This window comes from Triticum aestivum, chromosome 3A (assembly GCF_018294505.1).
Source record: "Triticum aestivum cultivar Chinese Spring chromosome 3A, IWGSC CS RefSeq v2.1, whole genome shotgun sequence".
In the NCBI taxonomy this organism is placed as follows: Eukaryota; Viridiplantae; Streptophyta; class Magnoliopsida; order Poales; family Poaceae; genus Triticum; species Triticum aestivum.
In genome coordinates this window covers 52295376-52315624 of record NC_057800.1, presented here as the reverse complement: position 1 = coordinate 52315624, position 20249 = coordinate 52295376, and the positions used below count along the sequence as shown (strand labels likewise).

General features: G+C 42.0%; 1 protein-coding gene across 1 annotated transcript; it reads left to right on the top strand.

The window, feature by feature from the left end:
• The first annotated feature begins 10618 nt into the window (after window positions 1-10618).
• Window positions 10619-15846, top strand: LOC123056747 (uncharacterized). Its single transcript, XM_044480030.1, has 6 exons — window positions 10619-10658; window positions 14029-14461; window positions 14536-14830; window positions 14916-14995; window positions 15079-15305; window positions 15488-15846. The coding sequence occupies exons 1-5, from the start codon at window positions 10619-10621 to the stop codon at window positions 15299-15301; spliced, it is 1071 nt and encodes a 356-aa protein (XP_044335965.1). The 3' UTR covers window positions 15302-15305; window positions 15488-15846.
• The last annotated feature ends 4403 nt before the right edge of the window (window positions 15847-20249 follow it).

Below are 20249 nucleotides of genomic sequence, written 5' to 3'. Positions count from 1 at the left end.
TTCCCCTTCTTCCCTTTGCCCTTTTCTTGAAACTAGTGGTCTTGTTAACCACCAACACTTGATGTTTTTCTTGATTTCTACCTTCGTCGATTTCATCATCACGAAGAGCTTGGGAATTGTTTCCGTTATCCCTTGGATATTATAGTTCATCACAAAGTTCTACTAACTTGGTGATGGTGACTAGAGAATTCTGTCAATCACTATCTTATCTGGAAGATTAACTTCCACTTGATTCAAGCGATCGTAGTACCCAGACAATCTGAGCACATGCTCACTAGTTGAGCGATTCTCCTCCATCTTTTAGCTATAGAACTTGTTGGAGACTTCATATCTCTCAACTCGGGTATTTGCTTGAAATATTAACTTCAACTCCTGGAACATCTCATATGGTCCATGACGTTCAAAACGTCTTTGAAATCCCGATTCTAAGCCGTTAAGCATGGTGCACTAAACTATCAAGTAGTCATCATATTGAGCTAGCCAAACGTTCATAATGTTTGCATCTGCTCCTGCAATAGGTCTGTCACCTAGCGGTGCATCAAGGACATAATTCTTCTGTGCAGCAATGAGGATAAACCTCAGATCACGGATCCAATCCGCATCATTGCTACTAACATTTTTCAACACAGTTTTCTCTAGGAACATATCAAAATAAACATATGAAAGCAACAACGCGAGCTATTGATCTACAACATAGATATGCTAATACTACCAGGACTAAGTTCATGATAAATTAAAGTTCAATTAATCATATTACTTAAGAACTCCCACTTAGATAGACATCCCTCTAATCCTCTAAGTGATCACGTGATCCAAATCAACTAAACCATAACCGATCATCACGTGAGATGGAGTAGTTTTCAATGGTGAACATCATTATGTTGATCATATCTACTATATGATTCACGCTCGACCTTTCGGTCTCCGTGTTCCGAGGCCATATCTGCATATGCTAGGCTCGTCAAGTTTAACCTGAGTATTCTGCGTGTGCAAAACTGGCTTGCACCCGTTGTAGATGGACGTAGAGCTTATCACACCCGATCATCACGTGGTGTCTGGGCACGACGAACTTTGGCAACGGTGCATACTCAGGGAGAACACTTCTTGATAATTTAGTGAGAGATCATCTTATAATGCTACCGTCAATCAAAGCAAGATAAGATGCATAAAAGATAAACATCACATGCAATCAATATAAGTGATATGATATGGCCATCATCATCTTGTGCTTGTGATCTCCATCTCCAAAGTACTGTCATGATCTATATCGTCACCGGCATGACACCATGATCTCCATCATCTTGATCTATATCAATGTGTCGTCACGTGGTCGTCTCGCCAACACTTGCTCTTGCAACTATTGCTATCGCATAGCGATAAAGTAAAGCAATTATTGGGCGCTTGCATCTTATGCAATAGACAGACAACCATAAGGCTTTTGTCAGTTGCCGATAACTTCAACAAAACATGATCATCTTATACAACAACTTATAACTCATCACGTTTTGACCATATCACATCACAACATGCCCTGCAAAAACAAGTTAGACGTCCTCTACTTTGTTGTTGCAAATTTTACGTGGCTGCTACAGGCTTAGCAAGAACCAATCTTACCTGCGCATCAAAACCACAATGATAGTTTGTCAATTTGACTCCGTTTTAACCTTCGCAAGGACCGGGCGTAGCCACACTCGGTTCAACTAAAGTTGGAGAAACAATCACCCACAAGTCACCTATGTGCAAAGCACGTCGGGGAAACCGGTCTCGCATAAGCGTACGCGTAATGTCGGTCCGGGCCGCTTCATCCAACAATACCGCCGAACCAAAGTATGACATGCTGGTAGGCAGTATGACTTTATCGCCCACAACTCACTTGTGTTCTACTCATGCATATAACATCAAACCATAAAACCTAGGCTCGGATGCCACTGTTGGGGAACGCAGTAATTTCAAAAAAATTCCTACACACACGCAAGATCATGGTGATGCATAGCAACGAGAGGGGAGAGTGTTGTCTACGTACCCACGCAGACCGACTGCGGAAGCGTTGACACAACGTAGAGGAACTAGTCGTATGTCTTCCCGATCCGACCGATCCAAGCACCGTTACTCCGGCACCTCCGAGTTCTTAGCACACGTACAGCTCGATGACGCTCCCCGGGCTCCGATCCAGCAAAGCTTCGGGGATGAGTTCTGTCAGCACAACGGCATGGTGATGATGATGATGTTCTACCGACGCAGGGCTTCGCCTACGCACTACAACGATATGACTGAGGTGGAATATGGTGGCAGGGGGCACCGCACACGGCTAAGAAACGATCACGTGGATCAACTTGTGTGTCTATGGGGTGCCCCCTGCCCCTGTATATAAAGGATGGAGGAGGAGGAGGCCGGCCAAGGCTAGGTGCGGCCAGGATGTGGAGTCCTACTAGGACTCCAAGTCCTAGTAGGAGTCCACCAAGAGGGGAGGAAGGGAGAAGGAAGTGGAGGAGAAGGAAAGGTGGCCGGCCCCCTTTTCCCTAGTCCAATTCGGACTAGAGGGGAGGGGGGGCGCAGCAGGCCCTTTCTCCTCTTCCCACTAAAGCCCATCAAGGCCCAATACTTCTCCCAGCGAATTCCCGTAACTCTCCGGTACTCCGAAAAATACCCGAATCACTCGGAACCTTTCCGAAGTCCGAATATAGTCGTCCAATATATCGATCTTTACATCTCGACCATTTCGAGACTCCTCGTCATGTCCCCGATCTCATCCGGGACTCCAAACTCCTTCGGTACATCAAAACTCATAATATAACTGTCATCGAAACCTTAAGCGTGCGGACCCTACGGTTCGAGAACAATGCAGACATGACTGAGACACATCTCCGGTCAATAACAAATAGCGGGACCTGGATGCCCATATTGGCTCCTACATATTCTATGAAGATCTTTATCGGTCAGACCGCATAACAACATACGTTGTTCCCTTTGTCATCGTATGTTACTTGCCCAAGATTCGATCGTCGGTATCCAATACCTAGTTCAATCTCGTTACCGGCAAGTCTCTTTACTCGTTCGTAATACATCATCCCGCAACTAACTCATTAGTTGCAATGCTTGCAAGGCTTATGTGATGTGCATTACCGAGAGGGCCCAGAGATACCTCTCCGACAATCGGAGTGACAAATCCTGATCTCGAAATACACCAACCCAACATCTACCTTTGGAGACACCTGTAGAGCTCCTTTATAATCACCCAGTTATGTTGTGACGTTTGGTAGCACACAAAGTGTTCCTCCAGTAAACGGGAGTTGCATAATCTCATAGTCATAGGAACATGTATAAGTCATGAAGAAAGCAATAGCAACATACTAAACGATCGGGTGCTAAGCTAATGGAATGGGTCATGTCAATCAGATCATTCAACTAATGATGTGATCCTGTTAATCAAATAACAACTCTTTGTCCATGGTTAGGAAACATAACCATCTTTAATTAACGAGCTAGTCAATTAGAGGCATACTAGTGACACTCTTGTTTGTCTATGTATTCACACATGTATTATGTTTCCGGTTAATACAATTCTAGCATGAATAATAAACATTTATCATGATATAAGGAAATAAATAATAACTTTATTATTGCCTCTAGGGCATATTTCCTTCAGTAGGAACAACTGGATCAACATTATAAACTATAGTTTCCTCTTTAGCTGGAACCGGTTCTTTAACTTCTTCTTTAACAGGTGGGTGATATTTAAACCACTTCTCTTTAGGGAGATCAACATGAGTAGCAAATGATTCACAAAAGGAGGCTACTATCTCAGAGTCAAGTCCATATTTAGTGCTAAACTTTTGAAAAGCATCGGTATTCATAAAAGATTTAACACAATCATACTTAAGCTTAATACCTGACTCTTTACCTTCGTCGAGTTCCCAATCTTCAGAGTTGCGTTTAATTCTTTCCAAAAGATCCCACCGGAATTCAATAGTCTTCTTCATAAAAAAACCAGTACAAGAAGTATCAAGCATGGATTGATCATCACAAGAAAGCCGAGCATAAAAATTTTGAACAATAATTTCTCTTGAGAGCTCATGATTGGGGCATGAATATAACATTGACTTAAGCCTCCCCCAAGCTAGAGCGATAATTTCTCCTTCACGAGGCCAAAAATTACATATGTAATTCCGATCGCGATGAACTAGATGCATAGGATAATTTTTTTGTGAAACTCCAATTTCAATCGATTCCAGTTCCAAGCTCCAATATCATCGCATAGCCTATACCATGCCAATGCTTTTCCGTTCAAAGATAAAGGGAAAACCTTTCTTCATAACTTCATCTTTGGGTAAACCTACAAGCTTAAACAATCCACAAATTTGTTCCACATATATCAAATGCATATCAGGATGTTCAGTTCCGTCTCCTGCATAAGGATTAGCTAGCAGCTTCATACCCGAAGGAATTTCATATTCGATATTTTTAGTAGGTGCAGTAGGTTGAGGGGTAACTAATTGTGGTTCTGATCGAGGTGAAGATACCCCGAACAAACCCCTCAAAGGATTGCTCTCCATAGTAACAAGTGACAATAAATTTCAGCACACTATATAAATGCTTCCTTACAAAATTCCACTTACCAAAGGAGCTTCACTCCCCGGCAACGGCGCCAGAAAATAGCCTTGATGACCCACAAGTATAGGGGATCAGTTGTAGCTCTTTTCGATAAGTAAGAGTGTCGAACCCAACGAGGAGCAGAAGGAAATGGCAAGTGGTTTTCAGCAAGGTAGTGTCTGCAAGTGCTGAAACTGTAAGTAACGGAGTAGTTTGATAGCCAGATAATTTGTAACGAGCAAGTAATGATAGTAGTAACAAAAGTGCAGCAAGGTAGATCCTTTTGAGGCAAAGGACAGGCCAAAACGGTCTCTTATAGTAACCAAAGCGTTCTTGAGGGTACATGGGAATTTCATCTAGTCACTTTCATCATGTTGGTTTGATTTGTGTTTGCTACTTTGATAATTTGATATGTGGGTGGACCGGTGCTTAGGTGTTGTTCTTACTTGAACAAACCTCCTACTTATGATTAACCCTCCAGCAAGCATCCGCAACTACGAGAAAAGTATTAAGAATAAATTCTAACCATAGCGTTAAATTTTTGGATCCAATCGGTCCCTTACGGAATAGCGCATAAACTAGGGTTTAAGCTTCTGTCACTCTCACAACCCATCGTCTAATTGCTACTCCACAATGCATTCCCTTAGGCCCAAATATGGTGAAGTGTCATGTAGTCGACCTTCACATGACACCACTAAGGGAATCACAACATACATACTATCCTAATATCAAACACATATCAAGTTCACATGATTACTTGCAACATGATTTCTCCCGTGACCTCAAGAACAAAAGTAACTACTCACAAGTGATAAACATGCTCAATATCAGAGGGGTATTAAATAGAATATTGGATCTGAACATACAATATTCCACCAAATAAACCATATAGTGATCAACTACAAGATGTAATCAACACTACTAGTCACCCACAAGCACCAATCTATAGTTCCGGTAACAAGATTGAACACAAGAGATGAACTAGGGTTTGAGAGGAGTTGGTGCAGTTGAAGACGTTGATGGAGATTGCCCTCCCCAAGATGGGAGAGTTGTTGGTGATGATGATGACGATGATTTCCCCCTCCGGGAGGGAAGTTCCCCCGGCAGAATCGCTCCGTCGGAGGGCAAAAGTACTCCTGCCCAAGTTCCACCTCAAGATGGCGGCGCTCCATCCCGAAAGTCCTCTCTTTATTATTTTTTCTAGGTCAAAATGACTTATATACCAGAAGATGGGCACCGGAGGTGCGCCTGGGTGAACACAACCCACCAGGGAGCGCTTGGGCTCCCTGGCGCGCCCAGGTGGGTTGTGCCCACCTGGTGGGCCCCCTCTAGTACTTATTTGCTCCAATATTCTTCAAATATTTCATAAAAATTCTCCTTGAAGTTTCGTCTTGTTTGGAGTTGTGCAGAATAGGTGGCCTGACGTAGCTTTTCCAGGTCTAGATTTCTAGCTGCCGGAATTCTCCCTCTTTATGTGTTCCTTGCAAATTATGAGAGAAAAGGCATTAGAATTACTTCGAAAAGCATTATTATGCATAAAAACATCATAAATAATAGTAAGAAAACATGATGCAAAATGGACGTATCAGCGCCTATGACAGTGACTTAGATATGATGAGTCAGTCATATGACGACTCAGGCTATCAGCATGCTGATGAGGATATGGATGAACTTCCCTGGAAGGAACGTCCTAGCAGGGTTGATTGCGAGAAGTCTCTCTTCATGCAATCCTCATAGGACACGCCTGAAGATGCCGCATCAACACAGGCTCAACTAGCCGAGGGTCGTACAGTGCTTAGCCCAACAACACTGGGGTTGGGGTTAAGGAAGGGTCTGGAAGGTCAATCCAAGAAAAAGGAGAGGAAGAGACTGGCGAAGAAAGGAACTGCTGCCTACACACAAGCGAGAGCACATAGCAGCCAGACGGTGGATTTTGAAGAGCGTGTACACGTCAAAGGTGCGGCCATGTTTCATGTCGCGGGCGAGACTATGCTACCGTCGAAACCGCTGGAGGCATTATTAGGGGATCTCAGGAGACTGCACGACCATGTGTTGTCGACTGAGAAAAGCCTACTAGCCTCGAAGGATCTAGGATATCCAACATACGCGGCTCGTGTGCCTGAGGGGAAGTGCTACGTCGACACACGGCCAGCGGAGGTGTTCTTCCTGCGGTTTGAGCATATCTTCGAGATGTTTCTGACAAGGCGGCTCGATTTTACAATCGTCCGCCTTTTTGCGCTACATATGAGCTCCGTCATGAAGAGAGAAGAAGTCTTGCAAATCTGTGCGGCGGATCCATAGTACATGCACGAGTCCTTCTTGAGTCTCCGCGACTTTGAGCGTAAAACTGCTAGGGAGTACCTCGAAAACTTCATGGTACAGAATAAGGACCAGGAAATTGTCCTCCTGTCTTATCATCCAAAGTAAGTCAGTGCCAGACTACCCTTTCGTACATTTCAATCATTCATTCTCGCTCATATGGAGAATAATTTGAGGTGTTCTTTTCCCGCGGCAATGGGCGCGCCATCCTTATCGTTCTTTACCCGCGAGTCTCGCACGCCGTGTATTTCAACCCTACCAGAAACTACGAGAATAAGTTCTACACCCACGTAATGAATATTCTAGATGATGCTCTCCACGGCTTCAGCTTAAGGGGTGGCCACCTGCAGATCAGGAAACAAAGGAACCGCAAGCCGGGTTTTTCGCATAAAACTAACTTTTGCTGCATCCATGTCCCAAAACCAAGCAGGAATGATGGATTCTACCTCCTCCATCTCATGATGGAGTTCAGAAGGGATCACCAACAACTTCGCATGACAACCAGAAGCGATGATCGTATCCGCAAGTGGGTAGAATCTCAAGGAGAAGCGGATTATAAACTTAGAGATGACTTCTTTCTCATCCAGAGGGACATTGCGACGATCATTATGAAAGAAGTCGTCGAAGAGAAGGGGGTGTTCCACCACGGCCTTATATCGCAAGCTGACGTCCGAACTCGCATAGGCATGCAACGTCAGGACCTCACATTGTTCAAGAAGCTAGGGTGCATCCTCGATGATACGGAAGGATGGAAGTTCTATTGATTTACGATGCCGATGATGATGATATGTGTCGGTTGAACTTGTATACTTTTTGTAGCGATGAAACTTTGTGATGTCCACGGTCCCTGCAGAACTTGCGTAATGCTACTTTGTTAGTTTGGGTACAATGACCTGCGTACCTCTAGTTAATTAGTCTGCGTACGATGAAACTGCGTTGATTATTTATGTGTTTACTATATGTTGCATCTAGTTGCTAACCCTTTTTTTCGTGTTGCTCAAGTATATTTTGTTGCATATGATTTGTACATTCTCTTCATGAAGATGCATATCTAACAGGGACCTAGATTCTTGATGGCGAAGAAGCAGTGCTATGTCGTGTACAAAGGGAAGGTTCCGGGAGTGTACGACGAGTGGCCTGAGTGTTAGGCGCAAGTGGATCGGGTCTCGGGCGCCAGCCATAAAGGCTTCAAAAGCAGACAAGAAGCAGAAGCTAGTTACTTGAGGTTCACGCTAGCGCGAGAGAGGACTCATAACTGCCGCCTCATGTACTGCATAGTTCCGCTCTCACTCATAGTGATAGCTCTTCTCGCGTATATCATTGTTTAGATGGATGACGATGCATGTAGTTGCAAGTATTCGAGACTTGTATCGCTATTTTCGAGATGATGATGAGAGACCACTTTGTGTTGGATGATGATTATGATGATGACATGATTTGATGAGACTATTTGTATGTATATGCTATGATTACATTTGTATGTGTATGATATGCTAGAGATTATTGTATAAAGCCTATTCAAATACAAAACAAATATGCAGGAAAAAATCGGAAACTAATAAAACTAGCAATAGCGAGGGGAACAAAGTTAGCAGCAGCGTGCTCTTACCAGTAGCGCGGCTTAACAAAAGGCGTTGCAGCTATTAGCAGTAGCGCGCTGCCGTAAAGCTCGCTACTGCTACCCGTGTATAGCAGTAGTGTGGGCCAACACGCGCTACTGCTAAAAGTTAGCTGTAGCGACATATCAGTAGCGCGGGAGCCCGCGCTACTGATAAACCTAATACCCGCGCTACTGCTAGGCTCTTCCCTAGTAGTGTAACGGGATTCAAATGCACCAAGCAAAGGCTTGAGCATCGAAGCCCTCAGCGAGCTGCACACCCTGCCATTGAGAAGGTGAAGGCAAGGAGACTACTCACCGCGGAGGACGACCACACCGTCACATTCCATGAACCACCACTGCAAAGCCGCCATCCACCTCCGCCACCAAAGAGCCCCCCCCCCCCCGGTCGTCTCGTCCTGGACTGTCGGACGCCACGCCATTGGTAGGCAGAGATTCTCACCCCCGAGCATGCATAGCCGGCCCAGACAGTGGCCGGGAAAGACAACAAGACGGCGACCCGACCAAGTAGAGAAATCCCTCCACCAACACATCATCTCCGGCAAGGAGCGTGGTGCCTACTGCAAGCCATCGAATGGGGACACCACTGAAGATTATCGACGACCCACTCGCTCAGAAGCTCACACCACCACCTCCACCGACTCAAGGCGGCGTCTTCAGAAAGAAAACGGCGCCGGAGCGTCGCCGCCGCCCAATCCAGGAGATTTCGGGCTTTCACTCGGGTCATGGAAGTGGAGGGCGAGGGAAAAGATCACGACGTCGCCTTCAGGAAGGGTAGCAATCCCCGGAACATTGTCGACATCGTGGCCGCCTATGTCGACCAGGAGCTTCCCCCGATCCAGAGCCCACGCCCCCGTCGCCCCACCAAATAGTGGGCTAGCGGGGTGAGGTGTACCAGGAGCAAAGGAGGACGTCGTCTTCAGCTCGATGCATGGGACCAGCGGGGCAACCCCAGCCTCGATCCCCATGTTCGCCGCACCTTTGCTGCCCGAGAAGCTAAGGAGGGCGCCCCGCAGCATCCGCGCCAGCCACTCGCCGCCGGAAGGGAGGCGCGCTCACCGGAAGAGGCCGCCGCCTCATATCCACGCCCACCACGCGCGGCCCCCGCGCCCACCCCACACGCCTGCGGAGAGGGGAGGAGCCCCCAGGCGGCACGCGAGCCACCGCACTCGCCAGATCCGCCACCATGCCGCCCCATTGTCACTGCGCGCCACGCCGGCCAGGCCTCCGCCGGATCTCGCTGCGCCCATGCCACCAGACCAAGCAAAGGGGAGAGAAGAGCCCGCCGCTGCCAGCGCCACGCGGGCTTAGCCCGGCGACGACTGCCGGCGGCAGGGGAGGGGAGGGCTAGAGAAGAGGGGGCGGGTTCCGGCGGCTAGGGTTGAGCCCCCGGATCGCCGCGGGGGGGGGGGGGGGGGGGGGGGGGGGCGACACGGGAGAGGGGGAGGGAGGTGGGCTCTCAGGAGGCCAAGTGAAAATCTGTGATACACTATATAGAATAGAATATTTGTACTCCATGAAACCTTTCCTGGGCTCCATAAATTTTGTTTTTGAGCTCGTGCTTCTACAGATTCTGCAATTTTGATTCATTGTTCGGGCATTTGGAGTTCAAAGGTATCTAAGTTTCTCTGATGTGTGTTTTCAAAGAATTTGGTACGCTTGGCACTAGGTTTTTTTGGCCGAACGCATTGTCACTTTATTGTCTTTCTATTATATTATCTTTGAATCTACATAGAATATATTAGTGGTATGAAAAAGTGAAGTAGTCTAATTCAATTTCTTTTTTCATTGCATACACTTAATTTCAATCTGATCAAAATAAAAAAATCAAAGATAATTGATTTCAGCCATAAGTAGAACGCCCGAGTTGCTACACCTTTGCGGGGAGAGCAGCACATGGGGCGGTGGTTGAGGCCACGGCAGCTGCCGACCTCGTCCATGGCCATTGTTGGTCGGTGAAGTAGGCATGCATGAGGTGGTGGCAGGGTGTGTTAGCGCGGTGACTCGAGGAGGAGGATGCAGTCACGGGGAGGGAGAGACGACGGAGGGCTTCAACGGCCGGTGTGCGCTGGTTGGCCACGTGGTGGCGCCATGCCGCGGCTCCGGTCGGGCGGACACCTGCCGGGCACAGGTACGTCACTGGACGTGGGTAAGAGGTGGGGATTTGGAGGCGGAGCTGTCGGGCGATAGTTTTGTTACATCTGACCATCATATTAATTGTTTTTTTGCGGGGAATCTTTTTTTTTTGAGATTGCGGGGAATCATATTAATTGTTGTTGATTCAACAAAAAAACATCTGGAGATTTTTTGTTGAATCAACAACAATTAATATGAAATGGACGGAGCATTTCTAACATGGGTCAGGAAGTAGCATATGCTATTTAGATGGGGTTTTTTTTTGCGGGGTGTAAATTAAGAGGTCTATCTTTTCGGAGATTTTTTTCATTCTTTTGTTTATATACAAGATTTTGCACCTTCATAGAGTTTATGTTTCACTTTAGTTAGTTGTGAGCGGTACTGCTTAACTTTTCTTTTAACTAATTGATTGCCAAAAAAGAGATCAAAAGAATATTTGAATTGATAAAAATCTGTAAGATATAAAGTAAAAGGTTTTTGAAAAGAGGGCTCACACAGTCAAGGAAAGGAAATGTCAACGAGAAATATGTAACTTTATCTTTTTGCAAGGAGAGAGTGGTTAAAGAGAGATGAAGATTGCCTATGAAGGAAGAAGCGAGATAGAGCATAACCAGATTTTGGGCTCACATCTCTGAGCACGTTATTTTGAAAGGCGGTAAAGTGGCACTAAAAATTTACAATAAAATTCACACACAAACATATGCATATGCTCTAAGTGACAATCAAATTTCGTTCAAACGTATGTTATATAATGCGCTGCAAAAAAGACAGAAATCCGGCAAAAAAAGGAAAATAACAAGCTGATTTTTGCAGGTGTATCTTTTTATCTCTCACATACAAAAATGGATTTTATACAAATCCGTACGAATATACTACACTTCTATTTGTGTGCAAGGAAAAAAATTAGCTGTAAAAATTCATTTCTTTGAAATGGAAAAAGGGCTCATGGCCCCGGGCTCGAAACACATTATTTGGATAGAGAAAAAACGATTTGTTGTTATAGGAATTGAACCACATGTTGTCAGGTTCGATGCACATTTCTCAATTAAAATAATTATTTAATTACCATATTTTTTGTTGTTCCATGGCAATCCCCTTGGCACTCGGCTAGGTTGATAGGATCTATTTTTGTCCTGTGCCTTTTTTTATTTGATTAAGATCAATTTCCGTTCTTTGCTGTTGCAGTATTGGAGTGGGATTTCCATCATGGCTCCCTTGCGTTATTTATGAGATTACATTGAAGAAAGGGATTCATCGACCCAATACGATGTTTTTTATAATCAAAGCAAAATATAGCTATGCTTCTCTTCGCAAGTGCTTTAATTTGACCTTTTTATTTGACCGTTAAAACTTAAATCTGCGTGAAAAGACGGGATATGACGAAGGAATTTTAGCGCTTGGACGGACAGGCATTTTTGGAGCACCCAGCACGGGCTCACAGGGCCAGGCCAACCCCGTGGCCCATATGGCAAGGGAGATAAGTGGCTGCGATAATTTTGCCCTAACATCGGAAATTCTCACCCCCAAAAAGAAAAATCGGAACTTCCATTTCGTTCTCCCGCCGCCCCTCCCCCGCACGGCAGGTGCCTTCTTCGAGTCTCCGCCACAGCGGCCGCCGCCTCCGCCTCCCACATCGCCCAAGCCCGCCACCGCCCCCGCCACCGCCCCGCCCCCGCCGGGCGAACCCAAGTCCCGCCCCCGCCGGGCGAATCCAAGTCCCACCCCCACCGCTTGCCCCCTCCAACCCCTTCTCCGATACCCCCAAACCCCTCGATAAACCCGAGTCCGGACCTCAACTTCGGAGGCGTCCTCTTCCCCAGGACTCACAACAATCGGAGCCCAAAATCGCCGCCACCTCCTCCTACAATCGGAACTCCGGTCCACCCCGCCGGGCCTCCCCTCCACTGCGCAGGTACGTCCGCCGCAGCGCCGGCCGCCTCCCTTTCCCCCAAAGCTTGCCTTAGCGAACCCGTGTAGCCTTGGAATCGGCCAGCCTTCCATCGATCTTGTTGGCTGTGGCCCAGTGTCCAGGGTCCAATATATAGTGCGTGTGTTCTTTGGCAATATCTGCTAGTAGTATTTTCTAGGCAAAGCGGTCTTCAAACACGTAGGGGGGAGAGAGAGAGGGAGGGAGAGTGTAGATAGGTTCAATTTGGTAATTGTTCTGTCTCGGAAAGCATGGATTTTGATGTTCATTTGGGGGTCCTTTGTTAGCATTGATTGTCTGTTGGCCAGCCCTCCCTTGGATCTTGTTGGCTGCGGCTGTGAATTTGGTAAAGATATACTTTTTCTTTTTAGAAAATGAGGTAAAGATATACTTATGTGTATGGATTCATGGAGTTCTTCCCGTACTTCTTGCTACTCACCTGTTACATGTTATGATAAAACCAATTATGCCCAGTGATACGTAGAATCAGTACATAGTAGTTTTTTGACTCTTAAATGGATATGTTGGTCAGTTCTGTTGCTGTTTCACAGCAGCTTCTCAAACCTCTAATTTAGTCACTCAACATATGCATGAGTGCACGCATTCGTGTCTTCTTTTCCATGGTGGTTGAAATTGAGATTAGGAACGGTGCACTCATTTTGTTCTGGAAAGACTGGTGTGGGCAGGGACAGTGTATTCCTGATCTTGCACCCTATCTATTTTCTGCAGTGTCCACTTGATGTTGATGCTCTGTGTTATCGCTGTGAATGCTGGCATGACAACGAATGTCATTATTTTCTGAATTACTTATATTAGTGTTTTGTCATGCAGTTATATGGGCTGATTGTTTTGAAAAATAAACCTCAAGAAAAAGATAAGGAGGTTCCTGTGACCAGCATCTCGTTGCGAGCGAGGTTAGAGGCATTGATATGTTTAGTGCATTTATGCTTCCTTCACTCCTCTACATCTTCTTGTAATCAAGCTGGTGGTTCGCTCATAGCTAAAGCTACATTGTACTTCTGTGAAGATTCGAGCCTCCTAGTCATCACTCATCGAACACCATTTTGAGGAAAGGAGGAAAGACCTTCTGACCTCTTAAGAGATCAGGGATGCCTCCGGTAAGCATCCTATGTTAGCCTCACTCTCTTTTTGTGCTTTCTTGCTACAATCTTGAGCTAAGCAAGCTATCGATTTAGGCAGTCTACTCTTTTTCTTCCGAGATTTTCGGTCGAGAGTCAGGAATTTTTAGCATCGGTTTCCAGTCTTTGAATGCCTCCGTAAGCAATCTCGCTCCACCCGCTGTACACAGTCCACCTCACACACAATATATCATCTTTCAAACCATTTTCTGTATGGGCAGTTTATCTTCATAACTTGTGGAAACCGAGCATATTATGTATCATATGTTCTGATATTTCCGCTTCCGTATTGAATGTAGAGGCCTTGAAGCTCGTTCTTTTTCCTTTTCTTCTGAATTCTCAGATTGCGGCAGACAAGGAAGAGTTAGATAGGCTGTATAACCAAGTAGCTGGATCTGTCGTTCTACTTCTTCGGTCCAAAGATGGTGACTCCGTTGATTTTGGCACCGGAATTGTCCTTTTTTCGGATGAAAGTAGAGCATTGATTGGCGTAGATAAATCTCAAATCAAGGATGGCGAGACTATTACAGTTCGGTTCCATGACAGTACACAAAGCGTTGCGAGTGTCTTTTTGAAAAAGACAACACAAAAGCACGCGGTTCTACTAGTGTATTCCACTGCTCGCCCTCCTCCTGTCAGGTTCAATGTGTCTCCAACCACGAGGCAAGATATTTTCATGCTTGGTGTGGTGGAAGAGGATGAGACACTTGGTTTGATGACTGGAACTGTCGGGTGCGTATATTGCATACTTACTTTTCTACTGACCGCCTTACAGTTCACTTGTTTGCTGACATCTCCTTTTATAGCAATCCGAACTGCAGAGCTGTTGATAGGGCAAGGAATCCTATTTATCGAAGCGAGAGTACATTTGCTGTGAGTTTCCCCATGTCAGGACGAAGTTTGGTTCCAAACGATAAGGAAAAGGTTGAAGAAACCAAGGAGATTATGCAATTGATTGGAGCGCCCGTGTTTGACATGAGTGGTTTGGTTATTGGTACAATCGATTGTGCTGATCCGGATTCGTATAATCTGAAATTTGCAATTAAAACCATTTTTTTTCTGGATAAGCTGGAAAAGTTTTTAAAGGATAAGGATGAGCAGGTGATACTTTATTATTCTGTTTTTTTTTTGTTATGCTAAAAGAAATGGCAGTAAAGCTTCACTTGGATTTATTATATGTTTGCAGATTTATCTTTCAAGGGGTGAGGAAGGCACTGGAACGAGCGGGCAGGGTAGTTCCACTTCAGCACCGGAGAGTAAAAAGAGGTAGGTAACACTAAGTGCATAACTGGACATGTTTTGTGTCATGAATTGTACACATAATCCTTCTGGTGTGTTGTTCTTATCAGGGAACGTGCAGATTCACCTCCAAGTGATACGAGGAAAGGAAAAAGTTTATGCATGGATCAACTTGAAGCTAACATGGCGGTGGTCAGTGAAGAGCAGCTAAGGTTACACAAGTCCCCGGTCCAAGTTGAGATGGATTTTGGAAGACGAGAAGCAACGCAACGGGCGCTCATGAGGCTTGTTACCCCAGAATCTGATGATGAATGGAGGAGCTCCCCATCTTAATCAGGTATTGTCATTCGTTTCCTGTTCTGCTTTGATCCTTGGCTGAAGCAATTTCGTTTTTCTTGTGGTTGCCATTTAAAGGTAGACCATTTGACCTAAATCATGTGTGTTAAGTGCTCTGATCCTTGATCGAACAATTTGCCTAAATCATCTCTGTCATGTGCTTGTTGATTTTGTACTGTGCAGGTTTGCAGAGAGAGGAGGACAAAGCTGCTTTGAAGGATGGTGGTTCCAAGCTGATGCAGAACGAAGCCCTGTGTTGATGCATTGTGAGGCAGGTAGATCTTCTGCTGACAATCAAGCATAGCCTGATGATAGTGGACGCTGTTGCTTAAGGGAGCCTGAGTGCTGGCCCGTCCTATGCTGCTGCTTGTTCCTGTACTGGTAGCTCTCTTCAGATGCTGTTGAAGTAGTGCTAATAGGGGCTAAGATATGTTTTGAGTGTGAGAATCTCCAGCTGGTTTCCAATTAGTGTGCCAACTTGCTCTCCTTCTTGCATGTCTCCTGTAATGAACTTTTTTTTTATTTTTGTTAAGAAATTAACGGAAAGGGGGTTAAGCCGGTTGGTTAGATAGCATCATTTCTGTCGAACCATTTAACCCGAATCATTTTCTTGGTGTGGATAGCAAGATATATAAGGTGAGTTATTCGGCTGTTCTTAGTTCCTGGTTCTTTCCTATATATTGCTCTTATTATATGTCATAGGCATGATGATAAAAGATGTGCAACTATGATTACAAATGCGAATACCAGCTTGTTCTTGAAACCACAATCCTTGTTAGAAGTTACACCAAGTATGTTAGCCTACTTGTTTTATTGTTCTTTTTGTATTGTGAGCTAAATTCTTGTCATCAGCTTGAGATGGAAGAGTAATTAAGGTGATCATTTAACGGTTTACAACTGTAAGTTTGTTTCTTTTTAATGGTTTACAACATTCATATTGACTGTTCGTCACCCTGGGTGAGGAATAGTTATTCTTCATCCCCTCTATTTTAACATCAATGCACTTTAATTTTACTTTATGTAAATTTTGTCTTATTTCAGATGTAAAAAGAGAACGTAAGAAAAATATATAATCACCGTAAAAAATATTTTATGTTACGTAAAATTGCAAATGTAAAAACATAGTGTAAAATGTACATAAAATGCAAATTTTCTGGTCTTATGACCTTTTTTTTTTCTTATGCCGAATTTTACGCAGTGAATCAATATGAAAATAGTCACATTCATACCGATTCACTACGTAAAATTCGGATAACTAGTCGACCCGTCCCAGTAATAATAGTTGAACTTCACCTAGAGACAGTTTGAACTTCCGCAAACATTGTCCAAATAGGGCTTGCGATATACCGTTGGAAAGATGTGGACACGTGGATCACAACTAAGTTAAATTTTTATCAAAAACTACACGGTTTAAGAGCGGTTTTGAAAGCCGTTTTCTACATACGGCAAAAACATGAATAGTATTTGTGAGCCCATTTCTAAACGGTTTGTCAGTATAAGGCAAATGATATGGCGTTGAACAGCTTCTGCAAATTCACTCATTCTACATATAGAAAGTTTTCCCAAATTCCATACGGTTAAAGAGTAATTTAAAAATGCTAGAATTTTTCAAACCGAACAGTCGAGCTCGTATTGTTGGCGGAATTTAAAAACGGCTAATCCGTTTGATGCAAATGATATGGCGTTGGAAAGCTTATAGAAATGCGCTTCTTTTCCATCTAGAAAGTTTATCAAAATTGTTATTAACGTTATACACGAAACTTTTAAATTGTTTATCAAAATTTAGCATATAATATACCGTTGGAAAGCTTATGAATAGGAGCAACTTTTTTATGTAAATAGTTGTTACAAATTCATTGCCATTTTCGAGCAGTTTTAAAAATGGCAAAAAAAACATTGTTTGCATTTTTTTAACATGTAAATGAACTACCGATGTCTCACACTATAAATTTTAAACCGTGTAGGGAAGAGGACATGAACTTCTTGTAGAAACCTATTAGGCTTTTATTTTTGTATTTTTTTATTCTCATTCGAAAAGCATTCCGTGTAGTACTTACACTACTCGTTGTTTTCACTTTGAACTTATGTTATGCATTTTTTTTGTAATTCCTCACCCGTTCGTCAGAGTTGCACACATGATATACCTTTAGAAACCTGTTGAAAAGACGCAATTTTTTCTAATACGGTTAATGGGCAACATACACCAATTTTTAATGTAGAGCATTTTGTTTCAAATTTGTAATGGATTGAGAGAATTATTTTAGAAGACCAAAACAATTTTTTTCTGTGATTTTGAACATGTAATACACAGTGAACCACTATCAAAAGAAGTTTTGAACTTTCCCATGCCGAGCACCCGAACTTCTAGCAACAAAATTTATACTTTGCCTTTTTATTCCTTTTTCCCATATGAAAACACACACAATGCAGTACATGAACTTCTGGAAATTTTTTTATCGGGAAAACTCCTAAAGAACTCATCGAAATTGAGCAAATGATACCATTACAAAGCTATTGGAAAACATTTTTACAAAATCATGACGGTTTAAGAGCATCTTTTAAACACGCTAAACCTGTTTCAAATGATATACACAAGACATTTCAATTATATTCCGGGAATAACACGTATGATATACCGTTGGAAATATTATGTTTTAGAAGCAATTTTCTCATGTAGACAAATTTTTGAAATTCATTGCCATTTTGAGTAGTTTTTCAAATGCCAAAAATGGCAACGATATTCTAATTTGTAAATTTTAGGTTTTTATAAACTCAAAGTTCTCTCTTGTTTTAATTTTAACTTCTTAGTTTTATATTTAGAAAAAAAATACCTTTTTAAGTAAACATCGAACAACTTTTTTTGTAACTGTATTAAATACTTCTTTTCGAGAAACGAGAAGAATCTGAGTTTTTTTATACATCGAGCAGCTCCGTTATTTTAATTTGAATTTTTTAGTTTTATTCTTTAGTAACGAGGAAAAACTAAGTTGCTTATAAACATTGAAACGCACAAATGATACACCTTTGAAAAGCTATTGAAATTATGCAATTTTTTCTTGTTAAAAAACTTGAACATCTTTATTCTTTTTTTAACTTCTTGGTTTTATTCTTTTAATAATGAGAAAAATCCAAATTTTTAATAGACATCGAACTTCACCATTTTTTATTTGAATTTCTTAGTTTTATTTGTTAGTAACAGGCAAAATCTTGTGTTTATAAAGATTAAAGCGCGCCTTTATTTTAATTCAAACTTCTAATTTTTTAAGAACGGGAAAAACCATTTTTTATAAACTCTTTTGGAATGTTCCTCTTTGTAAATTCAACTTCTCTGGTTTTTTTTACAAATGGGAAAATCCATTTTTATAAATATTTTGAAATAATTTTTTATTTGAATTTCTTGGGCACTTTTTTGTGTACGCTCATAACAATTTCTTTGAACCCTTCAACTTATTAAATTTGAACTTTGAGAGTTATCATTTTTTGTAGGTGACACTTTTGTTTTCTTCGTACTATATCAACATCACATTACTCCGTTATTTTAATTTGAACTTCTTGGTTTATTCTTTATTAACGTGAATTTTGAGTTTCGTAATCAACATTGAACCGCTTCTTTTTTTTAAGTTAGAATTTCTAGTCATTTAGAAACGGGGAAAATTGAGTCTTCGAAAATGCACTGCATGAAGAAGTTGAATTTTTGCGGCATGTCTGTTTGAATTTCACTCTGTTTTTCACGTGTTGTTTTAGCCCATAACTGCCAAACCACTCACTCGAATTAAACAAATAATATACTGATGGAAAGCTATTGAAAACACACAACTTTCCTGTGTTGATTGTTTTTTTTTCATATTCGCGCCGTTGGAAAGCTTGTGAATAGGAACAATTTTTTTTTCAAAATTCGTCGCCATTTATGAGTTATTTTTAAAATGCCAAAATGACGTTTTTTTGGACATGTAAATCCTAGGTTTTAATAAACTTTGAACTTCTGCGTTATTCTAATTTGAACTTCACATTTATATATTGAGTAAAAAATTATTTTTTATTTTTGAATAAACATCAAATTTGAGTGTCTCTTCAATTTAAACTTCATGGTTGATTCTTTAATAACAAGGAATATCTGAGTTTTTTAATAACGGTAAAATCCTAATGTTTTACTACACATCGAACCACTTCGTTATTTTTAGTTTGACCTTCTAGTTTTTTATAAAAGAAAAGTGGGGAATTCTATTTTAAATGTTTTTTAGTTGTTCCTTTTTGTTAATTTGAACTTCTCCTATTTATTTCTTTAGTAGCGAGAAAAATCTAAGTTTTCTATAACCTTCAAACTTCTGCATTATTTTAATGCGAACTTCTTTGTTTTATTGCTAGAAAAATATGGTTTTAAAATAAGCATCAAATTGTTTGTAAGAATTATTAATAAAAATTTGTTGAACAACACTTTATTTATTTATTTTTTTGACGTTCTTGGTTTTGTAATAAATATTGAACTTCTTCGTTATTTAAATTTGAACCTCTAGTTTTTTGATACGGGAATAATATATTTTTAAAATTTTGAACTACTCTATTTTTTGATTTGAACTTCTTGGGTTATTCATTAGTAAAGTGGGAAATCCTAGTTTTGTAATAAACATGGCACCGCTCTGTTATTAAAATTTGTACTTCTATTTTCTTTAGAAACGGGAAACCCATTTTTTATAAACTTTTTTTGGACTGTGCAGTTTTTTTTAGTTTGACCTTGTTGGTTTTCTAATAAACATTGGACATCTCTGTTATTTAAATTTGAACCTCTAGGGTTTTTTTAACGGAAAAATTCCTAATTATAATTGTTTTTGAACTACTCTGAAATTTTAATTTCAACTTCTTGATTTTATCTTTTTAGAAACGCAAAAAGTCCTTTTTGTTGTGAACATCAAATTGCTCTCCTAATTTGAACTTCTTGGTTATTTTT